The sequence below is a fragment of the Fonsecaea pedrosoi genome (assembly GCF_000835455.1).
Source record: "Fonsecaea pedrosoi CBS 271.37 unplaced genomic scaffold supercont1.5, whole genome shotgun sequence".
NCBI classification, from domain to species: domain Eukaryota; kingdom Fungi; phylum Ascomycota; class Eurotiomycetes; order Chaetothyriales; family Herpotrichiellaceae; genus Fonsecaea; species Fonsecaea pedrosoi.
In genome coordinates this window covers 718354-741227 of record NW_013550611.1, presented here as the reverse complement: position 1 = coordinate 741227, position 22874 = coordinate 718354, and the positions used below count along the sequence as shown (strand labels likewise).

The 22874-nt window shown below is 53.5% G+C and overlaps 10 protein-coding genes across 10 annotated transcripts; 6 read left to right on the top strand and 4 right to left on the bottom strand.

Moving 5' to 3' along the window:
* Positions 1-339: 339 nt before the first annotated feature.
* Z517_07742 (uncharacterized protein) lies at positions 340-1698 on the top strand (the record flags this gene model as incomplete). The annotated part of the gene is made up of 2 exons (XM_013426263.1): positions 340-662; positions 1047-1698. The coding sequence occupies 2 exons, from the start codon at positions 340-342 to the stop codon at positions 1696-1698; spliced, it is 975 nt and encodes a 324-aa protein (XP_013281717.1).
* A 917-nt stretch (positions 1699-2615) lies between these two features.
* Z517_07741 (uncharacterized protein) lies at positions 2616-4223 on the bottom strand (the record flags this gene model as incomplete). The annotated part of the gene is made up of 4 exons (XM_013426262.1): positions 2616-2703; positions 2786-3235; positions 3329-3603; positions 3675-4223. The coding sequence occupies 4 exons, from the start codon at positions 4221-4223 to the stop codon at positions 2616-2618; spliced, it is 1362 nt and encodes a 453-aa protein (XP_013281716.1).
* Positions 4224-6888: 2665 nt separating this feature from the next.
* Positions 6889-7700, top strand: Z517_07740 (uncharacterized protein; the record flags this gene model as incomplete). The annotated part of the gene is made up of 2 exons (XM_013426261.1): positions 6889-7517; positions 7586-7700. 2 exons carry the CDS (start codon positions 6889-6891, stop codon positions 7698-7700), a joined length of 744 nt encoding a protein of 247 aa, XP_013281715.1.
* Positions 7701-9932: 2232 nt separating this feature from the next.
* Positions 9933-10664, top strand: Z517_07739 (uncharacterized protein; the record flags this gene model as incomplete). Its single annotated transcript, XM_013426260.1, has 1 exon — positions 9933-10664. One exon carries the CDS (start codon positions 9933-9935, stop codon positions 10662-10664), a length of 732 nt encoding a protein of 243 aa, XP_013281714.1.
* Positions 10665-11153: 489 nt separating this feature from the next.
* Positions 11154-11837, top strand: Z517_07738 (uncharacterized protein; the record flags this gene model as incomplete). Its single annotated transcript, XM_013426259.1, has 1 exon — positions 11154-11837. One exon carries the CDS (start codon positions 11154-11156, stop codon positions 11835-11837), a length of 684 nt encoding a protein of 227 aa, XP_013281713.1.
* Positions 11838-12591: 754 nt separating this feature from the next.
* Z517_07737 (uncharacterized protein) lies at positions 12592-15026 on the top strand (the record flags this gene model as incomplete). Its single annotated transcript, XM_013426258.1, has 3 exons — positions 12592-12857; positions 12983-13286; positions 13332-15026. The coding sequence occupies 3 exons, from the start codon at positions 12592-12594 to the stop codon at positions 15024-15026; spliced, it is 2265 nt and encodes a 754-aa protein (XP_013281712.1).
* Positions 15027-15268: 242 nt separating this feature from the next.
* Positions 15269-15955, bottom strand: Z517_07736 (alpha-acetolactate decarboxylase; the record flags this gene model as incomplete). Its single annotated transcript, XM_013426257.1, has 1 exon — positions 15269-15955. The coding sequence occupies one exon, from the start codon at positions 15953-15955 to the stop codon at positions 15269-15271; it is 687 nt and encodes a 228-aa protein (XP_013281711.1).
* A 902-nt stretch (positions 15956-16857) lies between these two features.
* Z517_07735 (acetolactate synthase, catabolic) lies at positions 16858-18892 on the top strand (the record flags this gene model as incomplete). Its single annotated transcript, XM_013426256.1, has 3 exons — positions 16858-18044; positions 18219-18272; positions 18445-18892. The coding sequence occupies 3 exons, from the start codon at positions 16858-16860 to the stop codon at positions 18890-18892; spliced, it is 1689 nt and encodes a 562-aa protein (XP_013281710.1).
* A 546-nt stretch (positions 18893-19438) lies between these two features.
* Positions 19439-20083, bottom strand: Z517_07734 (uncharacterized protein; the record flags this gene model as incomplete). The annotated part of the gene is made up of 1 exon (XM_013426255.1): positions 19439-20083. One exon carries the CDS (start codon positions 20081-20083, stop codon positions 19439-19441), a length of 645 nt encoding a protein of 214 aa, XP_013281709.1.
* Positions 20084-20545: 462 nt separating this feature from the next.
* Positions 20546-21646, bottom strand: Z517_07733 (uncharacterized protein; the record flags this gene model as incomplete). Its single annotated transcript, XM_013426254.1, has 1 exon — positions 20546-21646. One exon carries the CDS (start codon positions 21644-21646, stop codon positions 20546-20548), a length of 1101 nt encoding a protein of 366 aa, XP_013281708.1.
* Positions 21647-22874: the final 1228 nt, after the last annotated feature.

The following is a 22874-nucleotide window of genomic DNA, read 5'->3' as shown; positions in this document are numbered from 1 at the left end:
CGATTAACTTACAGGAGCAAAGCGTGTCTCCTATACTGGCACTTGGTACCCTTCAGGCAGAGCTTTCTACACTGACTATGACCGATACTGACTGACATGCAGAGGTGCCACTGGTGCATAATAAGTAGACGAAGTTGGTTGTTTGATGCGTCGGAACGCATTAGCGTTGTTCCAGGAACCAAGACGCGAGCAACGTCATCCCCAACCCACCAAGAAAAAGCAAGCATCCCACCTACTATTACTAGGTACTGGGTACACTGCATCCAGCTTCTCAAAAAGACAAGAGAAATTCATTTGTACTATCGTGTCTGCGACGCAGTGCCAAAGTTAAAAGTAGCCATGCCGTTCAAAAGCACCCTCGCGCAATTCAAAGCGCAGATCAAGGACCTCCAGCAGGAAGGTCAGAAGATTCTATCCGGGGGTCAGCAACGACACCAACCTCCTCCACCACCGCAACAGTATCCTCCAGCAATCCCGCAAGCCACACATCCCAACCTGCAGGGCCAGCCGGGATTCCCGCCGCAGCCGACGACATACTGGCAAGCGCGTTTCGATCCCGGGACACCCATAAGCGCCGAGTGGGAGCATAAGCTGGGAAACAACAACGGATGGGGAAATAATGAGATCGAGCATTATACGGCCGAGGGGGAGAATTCGTTCTAGTAAGTTGTTACCAAGTCTCACTTCTGGGTCGAAAGGTGATCACTTGTCAGAAGTCCGTGGAGTGTTGTCTTTTCACCCTCACCCTTCTCTCCTTTCCGCAGTTCGGGGCCTCATGATTCGCGATATGAAGACGAGAATCGGTATTTTTGGTATTTGGAGAGTTTCTCGAAAATACAGGAACTTGCTCAAGACTAGAGCGGTCGGCCCTGTGATAATAAGGCTTTTATTTCTTTGTTTCTATATGGTTCTATCATGATCAGCAACACATTCCTACCATCTACAGATACTACCCTCCCATCCTGCATTCTTGTGTTGCAACCACTTGAGCCGAGACACAATATCTAACGCTATGCACGCTCTCTTTGTGCGCTGCTTTTCAACAGCACGCCCGACCACCTCCTCGTTCTGCGCGCCATCGCATCGCCAAACAACCCAGACCCTGGGAAGAAATATACCTCGGCACGCCTCGTTTCGCGACAACGGCTGTCCCGTCCCCAGGGCAGCTTGGTGGCAACACTAACGCTGCCGTGTGCGGGGGGCATCTGGCCAGCGTTCTGGCTGCTGCCGTTCGAGCCGTTTACGTGGCCGACGGATGGCGAGGTGGACATTGCCGAGACCTGGAACGGCGACGGAGTCAACCACTCGTGCCTGCATTGGGGCTTCTACACGCCGCAGGACACGATGAAGCACCGCGTCGTCGCCACCCCCGTACACGGCATGGCCAACGGACGACCCGTGCGCTTCGAGTTCGCGTGGGCCCAGGACCCCGCCACGGGCCAGGGCAGACTGGTGTGGTGGATCGACGGGCAGGCCGTCATGAAGGCCCCCATACCCAGCGGCACGCGGCCCATGGCCGACTTTGTTGTGCTCCTCAACATCGCCATGGGCGGCAACGTCTGCGCCGGCAAGATTCCCAGCGAGGGCACCTACGACATGGTCGTGCACGAGATGAAGATGATGGAGGAGCCCGAGGCCGGCGGCTGGGCTAAGTTTGACAGGGACTGGGGCTGGGTCAGGGAGGGGGATACGATTTGAGGTTGAGAGGCGTGAGTTCCCCCCTCTTTTCTCATAGCCTTTTTTCATTCATTGCATTGCATTGCATTTTTCATTTTCATCGCCGGCCGTGATCATCTATCAGCCTTGAAGGGTCAAGGCTAGGCTTCAGCTGATCTTTATTTCATTCACTCAATCCAATCCCTCATTTGAGACAAACAAGACCAAGTTAACTCACTCACTGGAAAATATAGATACCTCCCTATGCTTTTTAGCCCTCTAACTCTCTAACCACTTGTCATGCATTGCATTCATTACATTTTATCACATCTCAACACAACACAATATGAGCGATTTTAACGACGTCAACGACAACTCTCGAATGATAATCAATCAATCAAGCGCCTTATTTTCAGCCAATACATGTCGAAAAACGAAAGTCCAGCGATATATATCTTGAGCAATAATCCCTCGAAACGCAATTTAAGCGAAATATACTACACCAACCAATTCCTGGAGAATGAGACCACGCACAATCATATATCATGAGATAGAGAATGAGATCTACTTTCGAAATTAGGAGCAGAGACCAAGATAAAGACTTTACCGCGTATTTGGATGTTTTATGGTTGACAACTTCCTTGTCCTACAGAATACAAGGGCATGTGAAATACATGCACATGTCCAATTTTTTCTTTTCCTATACTAATTAACTTTTCTATCTTCTTCCCCTGCCAGATTTGATTACTATCGTCGGTATATGAACAATCGTCCATACATTATTGACCAGCACTCTTCATCCCTGTCGCCGTTTCACATCCTCACAAAAGATCCACACATGTCACATTTAACCAGCTTGGTACAAGGCCGGTCCAGCGTAGACGTATCTGTATGTTTGATTAATACATGAATTCATACTTGCGTTTTTTTCTCTTTTTGAGATGCGAGGGGAAAATGACTCACGGATTAACCATGGATAAGTTGAACGGGGTGACATATGGATTTTGGCTGGTCAAAGCGATGAACATGGTTGCATTGACGGCAGGACTGAAACAGTTAGCTTACTCTCACGCAAGAACTGGTACACAATAAATCGAACACATTATGGGTTGGATGGAACGGGACTTACTCTCCAGCAAAGGTCGACATGTTGGGCTGGACGACCGCGGCGGTGTTGCCACTGATGTTAACGAGTGGGATGAAGGTGGCGTTGAGCTGGGAGACGAAGAGTGCATAGCGGGGCGCATCGGCCAACGGAGATCGCGCGGTGATGTAACTGTTGTTAGGACCAACGGTTTGGTTCACATTGCCCCAGGAGAATTGGATGGGTCTGCCGGGATATGAGAGTGGGATAGACTTGTTCTGGCTGATGGCCGGACCACAGTCTGAAGAAGCACCCTCTGCGTCGATACACAGATTGCTCGAAGCGATACCGGTGGTGTTCAGCGGGTTGGATCCGGTGGTGTTCGACACGGGGCCGATATTGGGGTTTGTCTTTGCCGGATTCGGGTTGTTCACGATGGTCAGCGCAGGGAAATTCTGCCATGCCAAGCGGGTCGTGTTCGCAGGGCAACTCGAGCTGAGAGAAGAGTCAGTACAGGGAAGAGACTCAACTCCCCGGGGGGGAGCCATGCAGAGCTCCTGCATGCCAGAACACGAGATAACAACTTACATATACGGCGCAAGCAGTGTCCATGCCCAGGATTGAGGAATGCCAGGGATAAACCACAACGGCATCGGGAACAGACCGTCAAACTGGCGGAATATCAACTGTTGGCGAGCTTCAGTGGAGATGGACTCAAGCAGTAACGTGGCAGACTCTCGCGAATCGAGATGCCCGAGGAAACCGTAAACGCCACTCTCGCCAAAGCGAGTCAATTTCTGGCAAAAGTCGATGAACTCCCGCACGTTGGTGTAGGGATAGTTGTAGGTACATTGAGGTGGCGCCTGAGTTCGTTCGCCGTGCATGTTAGTCCTGAAGGCGCAACGTCTAGTAGTAGAACTGCCTGAACACTCACCGCAGGTCCTAGGATGTTGCTGAGCAGCGTCGCGTGGCCGACCTCTTGGTTTGCCATGAACTCGATCAAAAATCGATCCTCGGCCGTCAATCCGGCGTTGTTGAAATCCTGGACGGAGAAACGAGCGAGTCCATTGTGGAACAGGTCCAGCTCTATCCATTCCTGGTAAAGAGCGAGAGTCAGAGACTCGTAGTCGAAGTCGGACAGCGGGTGATAGTATGGCAAGGTTCCATTGGTGCCCTGCCCCCCAGCCGGCTGATACGGAACTGGCATGTTCGAAGCCTGTAGCAACCCATTATTGTTGGTATACGTGACCGGTGCAGGGCCAGCAGGAGCAATCGATTGAGCCACCGCGGGCGCGCTCAAAGCTCCCGTCACCGTCGGACTAGGACCGTTGTAAGGGCCATGAGAGGTCGGTCCCGTGACTTCACTGCTTCGGACAGGAGGGATGGGAGCGCTGGCGGGCGTTAGAGTCAGCTGGGGAGCAGGAGCAGGGGCAGCCGCTGCTAGAGCACCAAAGCTCAAGAGAATACCCGCAAAGGACTTCATTGTCACGACAGGAATATGAGTACAGATGCAGGAATAGATCAGGATGAGGGCCAAAGAAATTGTGCGGGAATTATAGCTTTCATTGACCCTTCGCCTTCAAAAACCAGCATGACCTCAACATTCTGTCCATACCGAGAGCATCCGGTCGTCAGCTCCATTTCTTCCAAATCTGGTTCGCAAGCCTACGGAATCGAGGCTCGGCAGGCAGTTGTCGAACAGCATTCAACCACATATTTCTCCTGTATGAGCAAAGGGCGGGGAAATGTAGCTGTCATGAACGCGCCACACGAGCATTGCCGGTGGTCAGCTCCCCCAATGGCCATCCTACACGAACGTCGATGTACCGGGCTCTTCCAAGTCGTGACGTAGTCAATGATGCTGGGAGAGGGCCGGGAAGCACGAGATGTAAGACGAGGCTGCGCAAGTCCATGGTCAACGTAATTCCTCGGGAGATTGTTGTGTAAGGCTGACGGTGGCAATAGGGTAGGTAGAGCTGCTCAGGAACAGCTCTTGTCATGACGTTTGTGGTTGAGCCGGATCAGATATCCAGAAGCTGCATCCCAGCAGCACCAGCAAATGGTAACGATCGACCACCTCCCAGGCCTTTCCCGAGTTTTCATCGCATTCAGTTATCGACAACCACACCTTGCCAGAAGGCATCAATCACTGGTCGGACGACGAGCATGGTGTGGTAAGGGGTATGGTTGTTGCAGGAGACGTAGTTGAAGTGCGAGTACCGAGAGACTAGTAGTGAGTGCTGAGTTGAGCAAATACCAAGAAGTGCCTGCGCAATGCCTGCGCAATGCCTGCGCAATGCCAGCGCAATACGGCTTCTGGGCGTGACCGAAGCCTGCGGAGAAAACAAAAGGACAGGCAGTCCGACCCAATCGCATGCCACCCAACACACGGCATCACCGTCATGGCCACGGATTATTCCTTTTGCCCTGCCTCCGTTCGCCATTTGCCATTTAGCCATTCGCGTCCAGAAGCTGACAACACAAGCAACCAAAACAATGGAGATTGAGTTCCTACCATGCTACGAATTCCGCCCAGGAAACCAGCGGAGCGCGTGAGATTTGCATTCCCATCTCCGCGAATACCTCCCTCCACCGTCTATCGACCCCATGGATTTTCCGGTGCATCCAACCAGATACTCAGACGGTTAAGCAATGAATATCAGATCGCCCCGTGACGCAACAGCAGCAGGCAGTAGCAGAATCTCATTTCGGGGCACAAAAACTTGTGATGCAGCCTTCACAAAGAGGGTTTCCGTATATTGGACATGAGATAGAGGTCTGTTCTCAATATGTGATCTGCCCGTCCGGGCTCCGAACGAGCGAGAGAAATTACATTCGCGTATTTGATGAGCAGGTCAGATTCGATGCGGAATTGTTACCTCGTCCATGTCGAAAGCAACATCACCACCGTGAGACGCAGGCATGGGGGATCATCATCTATGCGCAGTCAGATCGATCGATGCACCTTAACGCGACAGTGTCGACTTCTGTGTCAAGTCGACCTCCGCCTGCACTTCATTGCCATATGCGGATGTGTATGCATCGGGCACCTAGACGTTGTAGCAGACCGGCTCCATAACCAGACAAGCCGCAGGTCGACAAGGAAAAGAAAAGGCCCAGATCTCACACCGTCAGCCCCAGAAGGCTCAGCTGCGACGAGTACGGACTTCAGGGCGCCATAGAGGCTCGGCGTTGAGCCACTGGAGAAATTCAAACCCCCTGAGAAACGGAGAATCAGTGTGAAACAACACAGAAAAAACTAATATTACACCATCGCGTCCATCTGCTCACGTTGCCATCTCAGCAGCGCCAGCGCGTCACTGGCACCACGGGGAGCCGTCAAGGCCATCTCGGGTGGGCAGCCTCACACCAAATTTGGGATATTATTATTGTTATTGGGGACCTGGCTCCTTTTCCAACACGTTTTTCTGGGTTGTTCTTTGGGCTGATGGACTGATGAACAGACGGGCAGATGGGGCCTCCACCAGCTGCCGCCCGTGATACCCAAACGACCGGCGGCTCATCCACTCCAGGGCTGTGGACCATTCTACATTGGGACCTTGGAAAGACCTTCTAGCGACACCCAGATCCTCTGTGGCTGCATGAGGCGCGTCCCACTGGCTGATTGCCCCGGTACCTGCGCAAGCCTCCGAAGCCTTAATTTGAGCCTGTGGGATGCCTTTCAACTCTGAAGCGAAACTCTCCGGGCTCCTGACTGGCCGGTTGCCCCCTTTCATTCCCCTGTTGGGTGTCTGTCACCTCGCCGTTGTCCACCATGGGTCCATGGGATTCGCGGTAGTGGCCAGACATGGTGTCTGATGGGCGCCGCTGGGGAAATTGCGCTGAGAATACTGCGAATTAGCCTCAATCGGTGCATGGCTCGTCGACCCGGCCTCCAATCTCCCTGGCTAGTGACAGCAGTACAAGAAGCTCAGGACGCCCAGAACCATCGTCCTTTTTCTCTTCCTATACTCAAGCTGTGACTTTCAGTATCCCACAAAGCCCTTTGACTTCGGTCGTCCATTCTTTCGAGTTCAGCTCACCCACGCTCGTTCAAAGCACCACCCGACGCTCTTCGTTTCGAAGTTATCTACTTTTTTTTCGATTCCGGTAATTCAAAAAACCTCAATCCAACCAAATCCGAAAAAATGCGCTCCACCATTGTTGTCGCTGCCGGCCTTGCTGCCGTTGCATCTGCCGGAACCACCACCATCACCGACACCGTCGATGTGACCATCACCTCGTGCGAGCCTACCGTCACGAACTGCCCCTACAAGGGCGGCTCTGGTGCCGACCAGACCTGGGGTGACTGGAGCGCTGCCACGACCACCTCCAGCAAGCCTGTTGACCCCGTGAGCACCGACTCCCACACCTGGGGCGACTGGACCAGCGCCAGCAGCACCAGCAGCAAGCCCGTTGACCCCGTGAGCACCGACTCTCACACCTGGGGTGACTGGACCACCACGACCACCTCGGCTCCTGTGGCTCCCACCACCACTGCCGCCTGCGGTCAATACACCGCCACCACTCCCCCGGCCTGGTTCTCTCTCCTGCCCTCTGATCAGCTCAGCTCGATCGAAGCCAAGTGGACTGGCGCTCCTCCCGCCGACTGGTGCTACTGGACTTACAGCACTGGCTCTCTCTCCACGACCGCCACGCCTGTTGCTCCCGCTTCTGACGTCCCCAGCCCATGGTCCTCTGTTGCTCCTGCTGCTGGCACCGGTGCTCCGGCTGCCCCTGTCTCTCCCGAATCCACTGGTGTCTGGTCGTACTCTGGGTAAGTTAATTTTCACCATTTGCAATGCGCAAATTCTAGGAATGAGTTGGGCTAATGATTTTCAACAGCTCTGCCACCCCTGTCGCACCTGCTGTCGCCACCTTCACTGGTGCTGCCAATGCCAACACTGGATCGTTCGCTCTCGCTGGTCTCGCTGCTGCCGCCGTTTTGGTCATGGCATAAGCGGGTGTCAACTTGTACGAAGGGCTTTTGAACATTTTTCTGTTACGATCCACATGGCCATTGCATTTGCAGGAACAGCAAACAAGTCCTGCTTGATACCAAGGAACAAAGCAGCATGTCTGGGGAGGTTGTCTATGCGAGGGGAAGAGCAGCGAGTGTTTCTGTAATTAGTTGCAAGTGTGCAATGGGGTAGTTGCATGATTTGAAGATGGTCCCTTCTTTTGCATATTATCTTTGGACGCATCAAGGAGGTGCTGGCTTGATCACTGTAGCTAGCATTGCGTAATACCTGTTTACCGGAGCTGCTGGGAGTTGTCTTCCTTTTTTTCTTACTGTCCTGGTATACGAGTATGATGTAAAATTTCTGTTAGAGATATTCATCACTGTGTGAGAGTCCTTGCATGTTTGTGCCCTACCAAATACTTCACACGTGATGTAGAATCAGGGGGAAGAAGTAAATGTCCTGATTAGGAGGTTGTGGATATAAAAACCATCTTTTGTGGCTGTGAGGGAAATTGCATGTGGCCGAAACCAGCATGGAACAAGACGCCACGCCACACACGCCCTCCTCCCTCCTCCTGCTCTTCTTCCTCCTGCCGCCTCCTCCTCGACTTGACCGCGTTCGACCTTGCTGTCACACCTTTACTTCCCTCCTTTCCCCATTACTGAAACACACAACCATCGAGTGTCTTGGCAATGTCTCTAGAGCAACCAGGAAATGTTTGCTTTTCCGGTTGACGAGGCAAGATTGCCACACCGCATATGGCATTGTGATTCCACATGGGAGATTACGAGCAACAACATGAAAATGACTACTCGTACTACTGGATCGCGTATCCCATGTCCGCTCGCCACGTGCGGATCTTGTATGATGCTTGTGTGTCTACATTTGTGGGGGAAATATTCACCACAGAGGGCGACAGCAGGACCACTTTACGAGGACTTGATTTCCGTGCCGTTTTACCCTGCAAAACACGATCCGTGACAAGGGAGATCCTACATCTATTCTTGATGGCACTGATGGGTACCCAGATGTAACCCAAACTCCCGGTTCCAATGCACCCCTGGGACGTCTGGGACGGGTCCCAGCAGCAGCGCACGGTCCACCCCTTATACAAGTTGCCCCAGGTCAGACTACCTACGAGTACCGAGTCATCTTGAACACGGGTGTATAGGAAAAAGCACGGCTCTCTACGGATGTTTATAATCCCGCATCACCGTCCTTGTCATCGTATACTCTCAACCACACGGAGAATTATTCTACGACTACACCTCGACTCGCCTAAGGCATTCCCTCAAGACTCTCAGATGAGACGCTCGACCCCGTTTGGACCCCATATGGCCATTTTTACGGATCCCCCATCAGTCTTGGGGGCTAGTGAGGCTGGGCATTTGGGCCATGCAAAGGCTTGACAAGCTTACTCGGCCCCAGATTGTCAGCTTCTAACTTGTTGGGGCAATTTCTGCTAAGCCATTGCGCTGCGAAGGAAGCCGTTCGTTTTGTTTTCTATTCTGACCTGATTGCCTGATCAGAAGGAACATCGGTCCGCGAAGAGCCTCCCTCCCATCGCCCCTTCGACCGGTCCTTCAACAGTCTTCCTTCTCGCTCCTTCACTGCGCCGTTGTACGCTGGGGGGGATATCGCGATAATGTCGGGCAATTGAACAATCCCCCCTCGTGGGATCGGGGACAGCAACTTCGCTTCCCTTAAGCCATTTTTTTCCGCTGCTATAGTGGTGTCCTTCACTGCGCCCGCGACATGCTGGCCCCTTCTGCTATGGTTATTCTTGACGCTTATCGCTTACTGACAATCGCTTCCCACACCGTTTACTATCAATGGATAATGCCAATCTGCTGGCGCGGCTCTGCAGTGTAAGTCTGACGCTCTCAAGGTCGCCGATTACGAGACGCAAGATGATCATCGAACCCTACCCTTCCTGCAATCCTGGTCCCGTTCGGTTTGGCCCATCAGATGATGGTTAAAACTCATATATCGCCCTTCATCATGACCTCACCTCAGGCTGCGTTTTATCTTCACTTTTCGATGAGCGGCCTTGGTTGGTTGCCAACATCTTCTTGTTGTCTCTCTTTAGATGACTGGCGTCGAGGATCAGCGGATGCCTCCAGGAACCCGGAACAACACTCTCGTCCTTGCGACACTCTCACTCATTTGGCCAGCTTGAAAGTGAATTATCCCACCATCGACCTGTTCTTCAGACGCGATTTCTCATGATGAATCCACCAAGCAACAATGTCTTCGACCAGGTCCGGTCGAAGCTGCGGCAGTCCCGCTCCAGTATGGTGTTGACCACCTCTACATATCCTTCATATGAGCAACCCAATTGGGATAATGTTCCCGTGGCATTTCGGCCGGTTGAGAGGGCAGAGGTGCGAGTGGTACATGGGTACTACCTGGATCGACCTCTTCCTGGACCGCCTCCCCGTCCACGAACAACGTCTCCTGCTCCGCCTTTCCAGCCGGGGCCAGCCATGAACGTTGACCATCTCAGAAATCCTACCCCTCGCACACACCGCAGCAGATCGGCTGAAATTCCGCAGAGGGAGTGGTCAGGTCTACATGCTCAAGACTTGAGCTTCCCGAACAAGAGGGCAAGCGTCAATATTGCTATTGCCCTTCCACCGGATCATCTCGAGCCTCCTCCGCCATACTCTCGCTATCCCTCTCCGCCATCTGGAAATCCGACGCCTCCACAACCTCCACGGGTTCAAGAGCAGCCTTTCATCAAACCGTATAACCCAATTGATTACGTCCGTCCGCCGAGTCAGGAACCGAGACGACTGCCTGAGCAGGTGCCCATCATTGCTGCCCCAGAGCCACCCACCCCCGTTTCCCCTATCAATGCCCTGGATTTACAGTACTTGGCCATGAGACGCCCGCCAGCCACCAATAGCCATGTCACCATTGACGGTCTTCTAGACCATCCTATGCTGCAACACAGATGACCTTTTCCATTCTGATGTCCTCTCGAGTCTGGTTCGGTCGTTGGAGGAGAGGTTGGTCGGCGCAAGGTTCCACCGAAAAATATAAACCAATAGGCCCATACCAGCGGAGAGCATTCGCAAGGGGATACGAGCTCAGGCCATGGCCGATCCAAGTTCGCATATCTCGATCCTCACGTGTATGCCCCGGGAAGGCGGGAGGAGGAGCACTATTCCCTGCCACCGAAATTCGCGGTCTGGTGGAATGTAACGCGTAGGAAGAAGCTCCTCCCTTCGCACCTCGACTGCAGGATGCGACACAAGGAATCATTGCTTTATATGGTGCCATCCGCCACAGGCAAGTTTGATTTCAATCACTACTTTCACTCATTACTTGTTTAATCAACCACTCGTTTGATGTTCCACCTCGCTCCTATACGTTGCTGTTTCTATTACCACCAAGACATTCTTTCCGCAATCGCGTGACAGAGATTCACTCATTAGCTATTAAAAATGGCGCCGATCCCTTCTCTCGGTGCAATTGCCAACCTCAATGCCCTCAGTGTTACATCCAGACGGCTTGTTACTCGCTCCCTAACCTCCGAGTCCCTCGTTGCAGCCATTATCGTCCTCTCGGTGATCTCCACTCTTCTGCTGGGCAGCATGGTTTTCCTGTTGGCCAGAATTTGGAAGCAGGTGGTGGCCAAGAGAGCCAGTTCCCATCCACCCGAAACATCCAAAAATCATAACACAAACTCTGAGCGCAAGCAGAGTGACTGGGCCAGGAAGAATAGTAACGTGCTGTGGTCCATGTATATCGAAGAGGACGATTTGAAAGCTCAATTCGCCGTGTCGCCAAAGTCCAGACTGTTCTCCATTGGGTCTGTCTCCACGGTTGATCAGGGAAGGTGTCCTTTGGATCGTCGACAATCACACGGCAACACACTGGCCCAACACAAGATTGTCGATGACAAGAATCCTCAGAACGAGGAATCAACGGCCGATCTCCGCAGTCGAACTCCATTCGAGCAGCAGACGACTCCGACAAAGAACGTCGCTCGTGCGCGAGCCCTGTCCCAGCCTTGCAACCACAGACATAGTACGTCAATCGAGGAGCTGGTGAGGCGCAAACAAAGTGTACCTGCGCGAATCGACGAGGAGATTTTTGGAGGCTATGACCACTACGGAGGGCCGTGAATGTAAGAGCTGGCGAGGTTTCTACAGATATCTGGATGGACACGAGTGGTTGAGGAGCTGTCTTGGGGACAGATTTCGTTTGACGACCCTCATCATTTCTATATTCCAGCTTCACAGAGAAATACGGATTCAGTTCAATTCTACTCAAGGCGATTCAATTGATTTTGCAACGCACTGTATCATCGTATCATGCTTGAACGGCTGTCTTACCACAGACATCCCCGATCACGTGCCGTTCGTCTCTACAACATCCGTTAAGGTCCTCAAAATTCATTCCTCGTCTCTATTCGTCACTCAACCACCTCCTCCACGCAAAACATTTGACTCTGGACCGTCCGTACCTTGCAGGAATGCCTCGCACCAATGAAGCGGAAGAGTTCGTCTGCATGGAGCCCCGATTCCTCAGCCGAGAACGGGGCAACATGTGTGGTTGTGTGCGCCATCCTCGTGTCTGGCATCCAATGCTCTGAGCTTCAAGACGCCGATGACGAGATGACGGATCCTTTCCCACGTTGTGGACTGCTTTGTCCTCGAGATAAGAACAAGTGCACCCTCATCTGCTCCTTCCGAACCACTCTCTCAAGTGTTTTGCCCGGCTGGTCTCACTTTCCCAGTCGTCATTGTCTGGAAAGATCTTTCACGGAGAGCATTTGCTTCTAGACTTTGAGAACCGGTCTGTCAACATCTCACGTTGATCTCGTTGTGCTCAGATTCCTCTTTGTGCTCTCTGCTTCCCGTGAAGAACACTCCGGAGATGCTTCTCAACGCCTCCCACAAACTCAGCTTCAGTGGCCTTCCGCCAGATCTCCTCGATGCCTATGTCCGGTACAAGAAAAGTACACGGGCCCTCTTGACTTGGTTCCTCCAGCATAGCCCGACGCCAGACAAACCCGTCAAGAGCTTGACCATCAAGGATCTTGAGTCTCTGGCTCAAGTGGCGTCCAAGAAGATACGTTCTCTACCCGATATAGTGCATTTTTACTTTCGCGAAACCATTTCAGACCGGAAGAAATTCAGCAAGTATTACCGTGCCCAAGTCGGCGAGTCCGCCGACGACGTGGACACGATCAATCACGAACACTTCACTGCAACGCAAGTCTTGAGTCACTGATGCGTCAAAACACCTCGACTGACTTTGACTGCAGGCTCACCAAGATCTACAATGACCTCTGCGTCTGTTGTGGTGACCACAAGCCGGGGAACCAACCACACCGTAAATCGCTCTCGGCATCTCCTATTTGTCAATCACTGCGTCCGGTCAATCTTTACGAGGGCCTGGTAGTTGAGGATGCCGAAGACCACGAAGGCCAGAGCCATGGCAAGGTAGGACATCCAGGGCAGTCCAAGCCCATCTCACCGCCACCATCGACCACTGAGCGTCAAGATCTCGACATTCGTCTTGCAGACGATGACCTTGGCAACGCTCTCGAACTGGCAGCCGCGGCGCAGGTAAGTTCGTTCTGAAGTGTCGGGAGTCTTTGTTAATGCGACTAGCAAATCCACGATATATCCTTCTCTGTCGAACAATATTGGCGGCTTGTGGGCGAGGGTACCCTCTCGTTCGCAGTTGCAGCTTTTATCACCAATGTTGCTTTTGCTTGTCTGCGCCGAACTGTCACCGAATTACTTCAACACGACGAAAACTTGAGCCTGGCAGACGTCCGTCGCATATGCGCTCTCAATCGTCCAGCAAATAAATGTGCGGGTGACACTAAGGAGCCCATGCGCACTGACCAAGCCCTGATGGATCGACTGCAGCACTTTCAACAAACACTTGCAGATGTTTCGAGCGGTAGTCTAACCCTTGCTGACCCGTCTTGCGCCAAATGCGGCCACAAAGAGGCTCAAGAAGCTCAGCGGAGAATCGTCGAGGACAATACTAGCGGTCAAAGCTTCTCAAAAGCCATGATAGAGAAGCTTGTCCAGTTGGTGAACAGCAAAGCAACAGATGTCGAGGTCATTCAGACCGGGACCCCAGTCTATTGGGACGTGTGTGGCCTCATTAGAAATCCCGAGGACACTCCCACGTCTTGGACAGCTGTTCTGGGACTGGATCTTCTAACCCAAAGCACCAAAAGCTTCCTTCGATCCGTTCAGCCGCCGCAGATTGCCTCGCAAGGTCGGATTGTCGCCTTGAAGCTGGCCCATCAAGCTCGCTTCCACGTCACGACGATTTTGAAGAACAAAGCCGCCTTTCCCTGCCGCTGTTCTCAGACTCTGGGCTGTCACCTGCAGAATCTGGAGACCGAATTGCACCAGTATGCAAGCTACAATTGCTGGGACCTCCTGTTTCAATCGCCATGGGTCGCCGGCAACCACGCCCTCGAAATGGTGGACCTGTGCCACTACTACGGGTTGCACCTACTCAGATATCGGCATTACGTGGGCGCGGTCCTACATTCTTATAACGTGCTTAGGCAGCTTGGCGGACTGGAGGAGATATCGACCTTGGAGAAACTGAGCATTCAGTTTGGCGATGTCTTGTTTCCCGGCAGCAAGCCTCCCAAGTCCAACTTTCGCACTTGCTGGGCGAGACACGTGGGCGCAAGACTGAAATTCGAACAGGGCCATAAGGGTAAGAACAAACATGATAACTGGTGTCTCGCGATTCCCGCCCATGCGGCAAAGGCTGCGGCTGGATTTGATATCCCCAACCACCAACAGAGGCATATTTCGGGTTGTATGTTGTTCCGCTACAAGCACCAGAACTACCATATCAGTGATGCCCAGATGAAGCAGATCAGTACCCCCGTAGTGCGTCAACGCCCAAACGGAGAGCGGGTGGTCCAACGGATGTGCAAGACAGACGTCCAGATCGTCGAAGCTGCAGGCCAGAATCCTAAGCTGTTGGCGGTTGCCCTGATGACGCACCGGTTGTTCACCACGGGCGCTGGGGGACTACTTCCGATGGCTCGGGTGAACCTGTTTGCTCTATTTGAGCGATGCCTCAGAGTGGTGTCACAGGTCTCGGACAAGATGCATTCTGACAATGAAGCCGAAAAGGGCAGTAATTGCATCTGCTTCTGCAGTGAGATTTTCAGCGCCGCAGATCGTATCGTTAAAGGCAGACGACTGGGAAAGCTCGAAGCATGGAAGGAACACGAGCGCAAGCTCATTGAAGACACGAAGGAAGCAATTCAGAAAGCGTTTGGCTCTGTTTCGGATGAGGAGATGTTGTGGAATGTCTGAGGGGATCGCAAGCCCGCCCAGCAGAGACTGTACCGGAGGGTATTGGCAGGCGGCGAGGTAGAGATGCAATGGCTTGGAAGGCGCTTTTGAGAAATGTCCAGTCTGGAGTGCTAGTTGGGTGGTCCTTTACCTTTCAGTATTCCAAGAGATTCAGCAGTGAGAAGAGTGGAGGCAGTTGGAGAGTCAGCGTGAGAGCTTTGTTGCTGGTATCGTTACAGTATGTTCGTGTTCTGCACCAGTAGTCATCCTTCGACCGACTTTAAGCCCACGTCGTCTGTCGACATGACGGTCGAGTTGAATTTGTCCGAGGTGGGCAGCTCAATGTGAATGTTGTTCACCACGGCGATGCCCATATTGACCTCGTCGGCCTGCAGCTCCAGTACGTGTCCCCCGATTTTTCTGTCCCTGTCGATAAAGTGCATGTGCTCGCCGGCGACGAAGAAGCCCTGCCAGGCCGGCGGCGAGCGGAACCCGACGATGGTGCCCTCGACGTCGCGGTACTCGGCGACGAACTGCGTCTTGCCCAGCTCGCTGAGCGGCTGGCCCGCGTACTCTTGACCCTTGACCGTGCGGCATTTGAGGTGCTGGAACACGCCCTCGATGCGGTATGACACGAAGAGATTCTCGATTGCCGCGACCGGCGCACCCGCGCTGCCGTCTTGTCGATACATAATCACCTCGTCCACGGCGTCTTTACTCTCGAGCCTCACGCCCGTGACGGTGCGCTGGGACCGGAAGTGCGTGGCGGCCGCGTAGGGGATCTGGGCGTCCGGAGACGCGACCCTCACCCTCCCCTCGGCTTGGAGCTGGTACACGGCGCCGTCGAGCAGGAGCAGTTCGCCGTCCATGTGGACGAACGTGCCGAGGCCCTGGTTGCCCTTTGTGAGGAGTTGCGAGGCGGTGATGCCCGTGTCGGATATCCCGGACATTAGGGCACTATATGTAAAAATATGAGATGTTCGTGAGTAGATATATTCAACGGGAAGAGGATGGAAGGGAATGGAGTGGAGTGATTTAAGGGCGAATATGATCTCGAGCGAGTGAGTGAGCGAGTGGTATAGGGTGAGAGATGGGTAAAGGGAGGGCGAGAGCAATAGTCTCAGCAATTTTCACTCATTTTACTTACTTGACAAGAGAGTACTGATAGATCTCGTTGATGGCCATCTCTGTCGAATTTCCCAGCGTCTCTTTTCTTTGATTGTTTGATTGATGTGGACGGGATTCTTGCTTGGACAGGATAGATCGACTGATATGTATGCTTTGTCGTGGTCTGTTCTGCTCTGTTGTTTTTATTCTTCACTATGTATCACCTCACCGCAGATTCTTGACCATTCTTCTCTGCCCTTTCCTTTCCCTTGTATCTCTCTCGTTGTGGTTTTTTTTCTTTCTTCTCCTCCTCCAGCTATTCCGCAAAAGTCGATATGCGTCGTGACGTCTCCGGGAGGAGAAAAACAAGGGTTGCCCTAAACCGGAATACGGGCCTTGCGGGTCGCAAACAGATCCAGCACAGGAATCGGTGGAATAACCGGCTGCCGATTACATCATCTCGCGCATGCGTCTGATGCATCCGCCTGTGAGGGGAGTGAGTGAGGCTTCAGGGCGGAGAGGGAGAGGGAGGGCGAGTTGTTCATTGTGTGTGTGTGTGTTGTGTACATGTATATATCTCAGTGAGTGTATAAGTGAAAGAGTGAGTAACTGAGTAATTGGGCTGGAAGTTGAGGACTCACACATACATCGCCCATCAATCTACAGGATATTCTATTCACTGCGCTTTCTGGACAGTTTTACTCCCACCTCTCCCTCACTGCCTACACCGTCCTCTAAGCCCATCATGAGCACCTCCGACGACACGGTCGCCCAGATCATCGTCAACAGCCTGTACAATGCCGGCGTGCGCTTGGTGTTTGGCGTGCCCGGCGCCAAAATCGACGCCATCTTCGACTGCTTGATGGACCACCCCGAGATCAAGCTCATCGTGGCCCGACACGAGCAAAACGCCGCCTTCATGGCCGCCGCGGTGGGTCGCATCACGGGCATCCCAGGCGTCTGCATCGGCACCAGCGGACCCGGGGCGTCGAACCTCGCCACGGGCCTCGTCACGGCGACGACGGAGAACGACCCCGTGGTGGCGCTGGTGGGCTCGGTGCCGCGCCACATGAACCTCAAGCGCACGCACCAGAGCATGCGCGCGCTGGACATCCTGGGACCGACGGCCAAGGTCGCCGTGGGCATCGACGTCGAGGACCAGGCCGCCGAGGTCGTCCTCAACGCCTTCCGGACCGCCAGCGCCGCGCCCAAGGGCGCCACCGTCATCTCCATCCCCCAGGACGTCGCGCGGGGCAGGTCGAGCATCCTGCCGTTCCCGAGCGACGCGTTCGTGCCGCCCATGTACGGGCCCGCGCCGCGGCAGACGCTCGACCGGGTGGTGGGCATGATCGAGCGGGCCAAGCTGCCCGTGCTGTTCCTGGGCATGAGGGCGAGCAGTCCGCGCGTGGTCAGCGCGGTGCGGCGGCTCCTGTCCAAGTTCCCCTTGCCGACGGTCGAGACGTTCCAGGCCGCGGGTGCCGTGCCGCGCGAGCTGGTGCACCTGTTCTACGGGCGCGTCGGCCTGTTCCGGAACCAGGTCGGCGACAAGCTCCTGTCCAAGTCGGACCTGGTGCTCGCCGTCGGCTACGACCCCGTCGAGTACGACGCCAACCTGTGGAACCCGCGCGGCGCCCGCCACGTCGTCCACATCGACTTCACCGCCTCCGACTACGGCACCTACTACCACCCCGTCGCGGAGCTGCTGGGCTCTGTCGTCGAGAACATCACCTACCTGGCCGACCACCTCTCGCAAATCTCCGAGCCCACCATCTCCGACCTCTGCCAGGGCTTGATCAGGGAGTACACCATGTGGCAGGACAGGCCCGAGGTGCAGGGCTCGTCGACGGGGCTGGTCCATCCGCTTCACTTCATCACCACCTTGCAGGGCATGGTGTCCAAGGACACGACCGTGTGTGTGGATGTTGGATCTGTGTAAGTTTTTTTCCCCCAGATTTTGGATAGGGCATGTGTTTGTTTTTATTCTTTTTGCCAGGTGGTGTCCATAAACCTACCTGCCTGGCTTGGAAAGGGCGTCTTGCAGCAACGCTAACCCATGAAACTACACCCCTTCCCTCTTTTCTAACGGTCTTGATTTCTCGGTGGCAGGTATATCTACTTTATGCGGTTCTTCTTTGCATATGAGCCGCGCCGGCTTTTATGGTGAGTTTTATCGGCATTCTTTTTCTTTTTTTTTCTTTTTTTTTTTTTTTTTCGTCCTTTGGCCATCTTCTGCGTCTGGCCCTAGCTGTTCCCTTCCTGTCCCCAATTCGTCCCTCTCAGCTCAGGTCACCTCCCTCCTAACCTTTTCGGGAATTTTTGTCCTGACACACAGTTCCGACGGCCAACAAACGCTGGGCGTCGCGCTCCCGTGGGCCATCTCTGCATCCTTGACGCAACACCCGACTCCGTGCGCGGAAAAGGTCATCTCCGTCTCCGGCGACGGCGGCTTCATGTTCTCGTCCCAGGAACTGTCGACGGCCGTCCAGCAGGGCTGCGACATCACGCACGTCGTCTGGAACGACCACGCCTACAACATGGTCGAGTTCCAGGAGGTGCTCAAGTACGGGCGCGCGAGCGGCGTGCGTCTGGGGGGTGTCGACTTTGTGCGCTTCGCCGAGAGTTTTGGCGCCAAAGGCTTCCGCATCGAGAGCGCGGGTCAGGTCGGACCGGTCCTGCGTGAGGCGCTGGCGTATCGCGGCGTGAGCATCGTCGATGTCGCGATCGATTACTCGGGCAATGTCGAGTTGGCGAGGAACGTCATTGCGGATGAGTGGAATTGATAATTAACTCTCCATCCGTCCTCTCCTGGCTTGATCTATTAATCCCATCTGAAAATGGGAAGAGAAGAGCGCCGTACCCTCGTCACCTACCGTACCGATCGGTTGGTCGGTCGAGCCGACGACTAGACGAACGAAGGGACGAGCAGTTATTGACGAACTTGGGAAATGGGTCGGGTTACTTTGATGGATCAGTTCAAATTGACAGGACACGGACACGATTTCTATATCTTAGCCTCTCATGGGACGCTTTGGTGGAAAAAAAAAAAGAAATGGCAGACAGGGAGGAAACAGAGACACGGGAAACAGGAAATAACAGTCCATTTCACATGATGCGACGACATCTGCTGAATCGCTAACTTGGTCTGTTACCGGGTTTCCTGGTTCCTCTCTTCATGTTGACACTTCCTGTCTCTCACAGTCAAGAGTGCCCTCTTTGCCTATTCTGTCACTTTGAATCTGCAAGACCAGGCACGTACACAGCATACGGCACAAAGCACGGCGGATATCCTGAACAGAGACCACGTTACGTAGCTTCCACAAAGCCCTTCATGTCCCAGTTTCTGCCTGTTGGTGCGACTGGTGCGACTCCTTGTACACTAGTACCGGCCCATCTTCCAGCATGAGAAACTCCGTCTTCCAACCCACGACATAATCCTCTTCCTCCAGAAACTCTCCGCTGACACCGGTACTCTCGTCCTCGACCTCCCCCGTCAGGCCCAGATCTCGCGGATCCAGCTCCGCAGGCATGGGGACTTCAGCAGGAAACTGCGATGAAATGCCGACAAGGTCTTCCATCACCGCTTTAAGGTTCCTTACTGGTATCTGCCGGAGCTCCGTCTGTGCTTGCGGCGGTGTTGTTGGATTCTTGATGGGGGTTTTGCCGCACCCGCTGTCTTTGCCTGGTTCGCCGACTAGCTTGCCACGCGCCTGGTGGACATAGATGGCAACTTCGTCGAGAGTGGATTTCTCAAAGAAGCCCAGGTTGATCAAATCGTAGCGACCATGGAGGGCGAGTAGTAGCTCCTGCATGTGGATGTCTCGACTTGTCTCGTAGAACTCGCCCGCAAGGGCCTCGAGCTCCGAGTGGGCTGTGCCTGAAGCGTTGAGCGCAGCCGGAGAGACGTGTCGGAGGAAGTCCAAAACATAAGATCTGAACGCGTCGTCCGGCAGGGTTGAGGTCGTGCTTGACATGTTGGTATAGGTTTCCTGTTGGTCCTTGAAACAGGTTGGCTGAATGGGTGAGACGAAGGTCGTCGTCGAGAGGTGCAGAAATTGGCTCTGTAAGGCGACGCGTCAATACAAAACGTGCCGGCAGCGGTCGCAGGTTCTCTCATACCTGTTTCTATCATTCCATGATGTTGTCGCGTTGCTAAAGAGGTCAACAGGCAGCCGGAACAGATTGTCGATGCGCGGAAGGTGCGAGGTTACGGATGTGGATGGATGGCTGTGATCAATTTGGTCGCAGTTTCGCCTCACCTTTGAAGGAGTGGTTCAAATGTGTGAAGTCAGTTCCACCCGTCTCTTGGTTTGCAGAAGGCATAATCCAAGGAACAACGGTCAGTATCAGGACGCTTTGGATCGTGTCTGTCTGAGTCTTTGGCAGCGCCTTCCACAGTGTTCAAGAACAAAGAACATGATCGAAAGAAAGAGATTTTAGACAGGAACTCCTTCCATGAGAGCAGCTTTGGGAGACATTAAGGTGTCGAACGAGTTTTTGATTCTCGGTGAATGGTACCTCTTCGTTGGTTCCCGTACATCATCATCCTGACCATGACCACCATCATATGTTGTAATCCGTACGTAACGAGATTGATCAGGAGAGGTGATGATTTCCATATCGGGCCAAATCCCAACCGGCTTGTGACGAGTATCAGATTGCAACTGCATCTCCCGGCTGTCGTACTGGGGATCAATCTTGACAGGAACAAAAACAGTAACTGCGTCGGGCCTCGACAAGTCAACAATATTGGCGTGGCCGGGATGTTGATACTTGGGACTTTCCTCACTGATCGAGTACCAGAGAGCAGCATACATCATCCGAAACTGCACCGACATTGTCTTAGCAAGCTGGAGTTCTTCGCCCGTTGGTTTCTGCCCTTCGGCCCGGATGATGTAGTTGCAAACCAACTGGAGCCATCGGCGTAGCAATTTGTGGAGCTGATTGAAGCCGGAACAATGCCTGGTCCATTCCTTGTGGCAAAGGGTATACCGAAACCGCCAGCGGAAGATTTCGAAGAACTTCCGCTGCATCTGCAGGGGGTTGTGGAAGAATTCTGGAAGATGTGGTAGACTCTGATCAATGGTGATGGTAGTTTCCGCGCCAGCACGAAAGATGGGAGTTTTGAATATGGAGACCACCGTCTCCACTTGGACAGCTATGGAATAGATCGCTCTGGTGGCCGGTGTCCACTTGGTATAGGGGTCGTTCATGATGCGAAAAGCCGCGGCGAGATGCGACAAACCTGCGTGACACTTAATCTGTGGGTCAAGATGCTCGTAGACGGCTATCAAGACACAACACAGGAGTACCGTGTCCACACGAATGACGTCCTTCTCTCGGTTGAGGCAGGACAGAGCTTGCAGATACTGTCCAGACGCGAAGGCGGGCTGGGCCGAAGTCAAGTCAGACGTGTCCTTGTACCTGCCAGCGAGAGCGACGGCGAGGTGATGGGCTGCTGGGATCGATGTTGTACATTGTCGAACGTGATGGAACCAAAAGTCGTGAGCACTGCTCGCAAACGTCCATTCTGCCATGGCTGGAGTGGCTACTTCGCAAAAATACTGAAAAGCCCAGCGCTCATGAGGCGAGCCCTGTTCCATTGGTATGGACCCGAGCAAGCGCGCAGGTTCGGCGGCGGACGTATCTGATGGTGTGTTTCTCAAAGGTTCAAAAATCCATGCTCTGCGGACGACATAACCGTCACACTGACGTCTGCTTCTGCTGCATCTCAGACAATTGGGCTTCGTTTCGTCACATTTCACATGTCTCCTTTTACACGTCAGACACCCAGTAACAACTTTAGGATGATAAGTTCGCCTGCCGCAACGGGGTTTGTTGTCGTTGTCCAACGGACCTGATGGAACTGGATCAGTATGTGGTGAGCAAGGTGACAAGGACGCAGTGTGCACCGGGGGATTGTGCGTGATGGTTGGATCTCGCTCGATGTTCACGCATCGATGTTTCTGTCTCGGAGCCATAGCAGGCACTTGCTTGCTGGAAGGTGAGGAAGATTCACATTGTTGTCCCCAGGAATTCCCTCGGCTGCTACGACAATGCCGGTGACAGTAGTCCTCTTATAAACTCGACAGGGCTGAGGCGGATGCCGCACATCACCATGTGGGAGGCCTTAGCGATTTCAGAAGCATTGGATTGGGTTTCCGAGGAGATCAGCATCTGGGAAACGGTAAACATGGAGGGCAGCTTTGCCATCCAGACTTGTAAACGACCTCGATAGCGATTCGCCCGAGGTTCTGGGGGATCCGAATGTAGCCCTATTGAACTTTATAGTCATGGCGGTGTAACAGCAAAGTCACCAGAACCTAGGGGGTCTTTTCATAGCTCGGAGAGCCTAATGAGAAGTGATTTGTCCTGAGCCGCTGGAACATTTAAGGGACGCTCGAGGGATCTGCGTTCTCTGGCTCTGTTTGGCTCAGCGCACCCGTCTTAGGGTAGCCATCATCCCGCGTCCTCGCTTCTGTCGGCTCGCCTAAAACTGGGATCCTCACCTTGGGGTGCTTGTTGAATACAAGCATTCGAACCAATTGAGATGGTGCATGACTGGAAAGCTGCTCCATACCAAAAAGAGGCATTGCTGCCAGAAACTGGTTGCCTTGCAAATGATCATGACCAACGCAATTCTTGTGAGTTGATCAGGCAGAACATATTCGACGTTGACATGTGAGAATACAGCGAGCCGCGACATTTGATTCCACACAGATGTCGCATGTTCCGTGTTGATGAATGCGAGGTATCAGGACCATT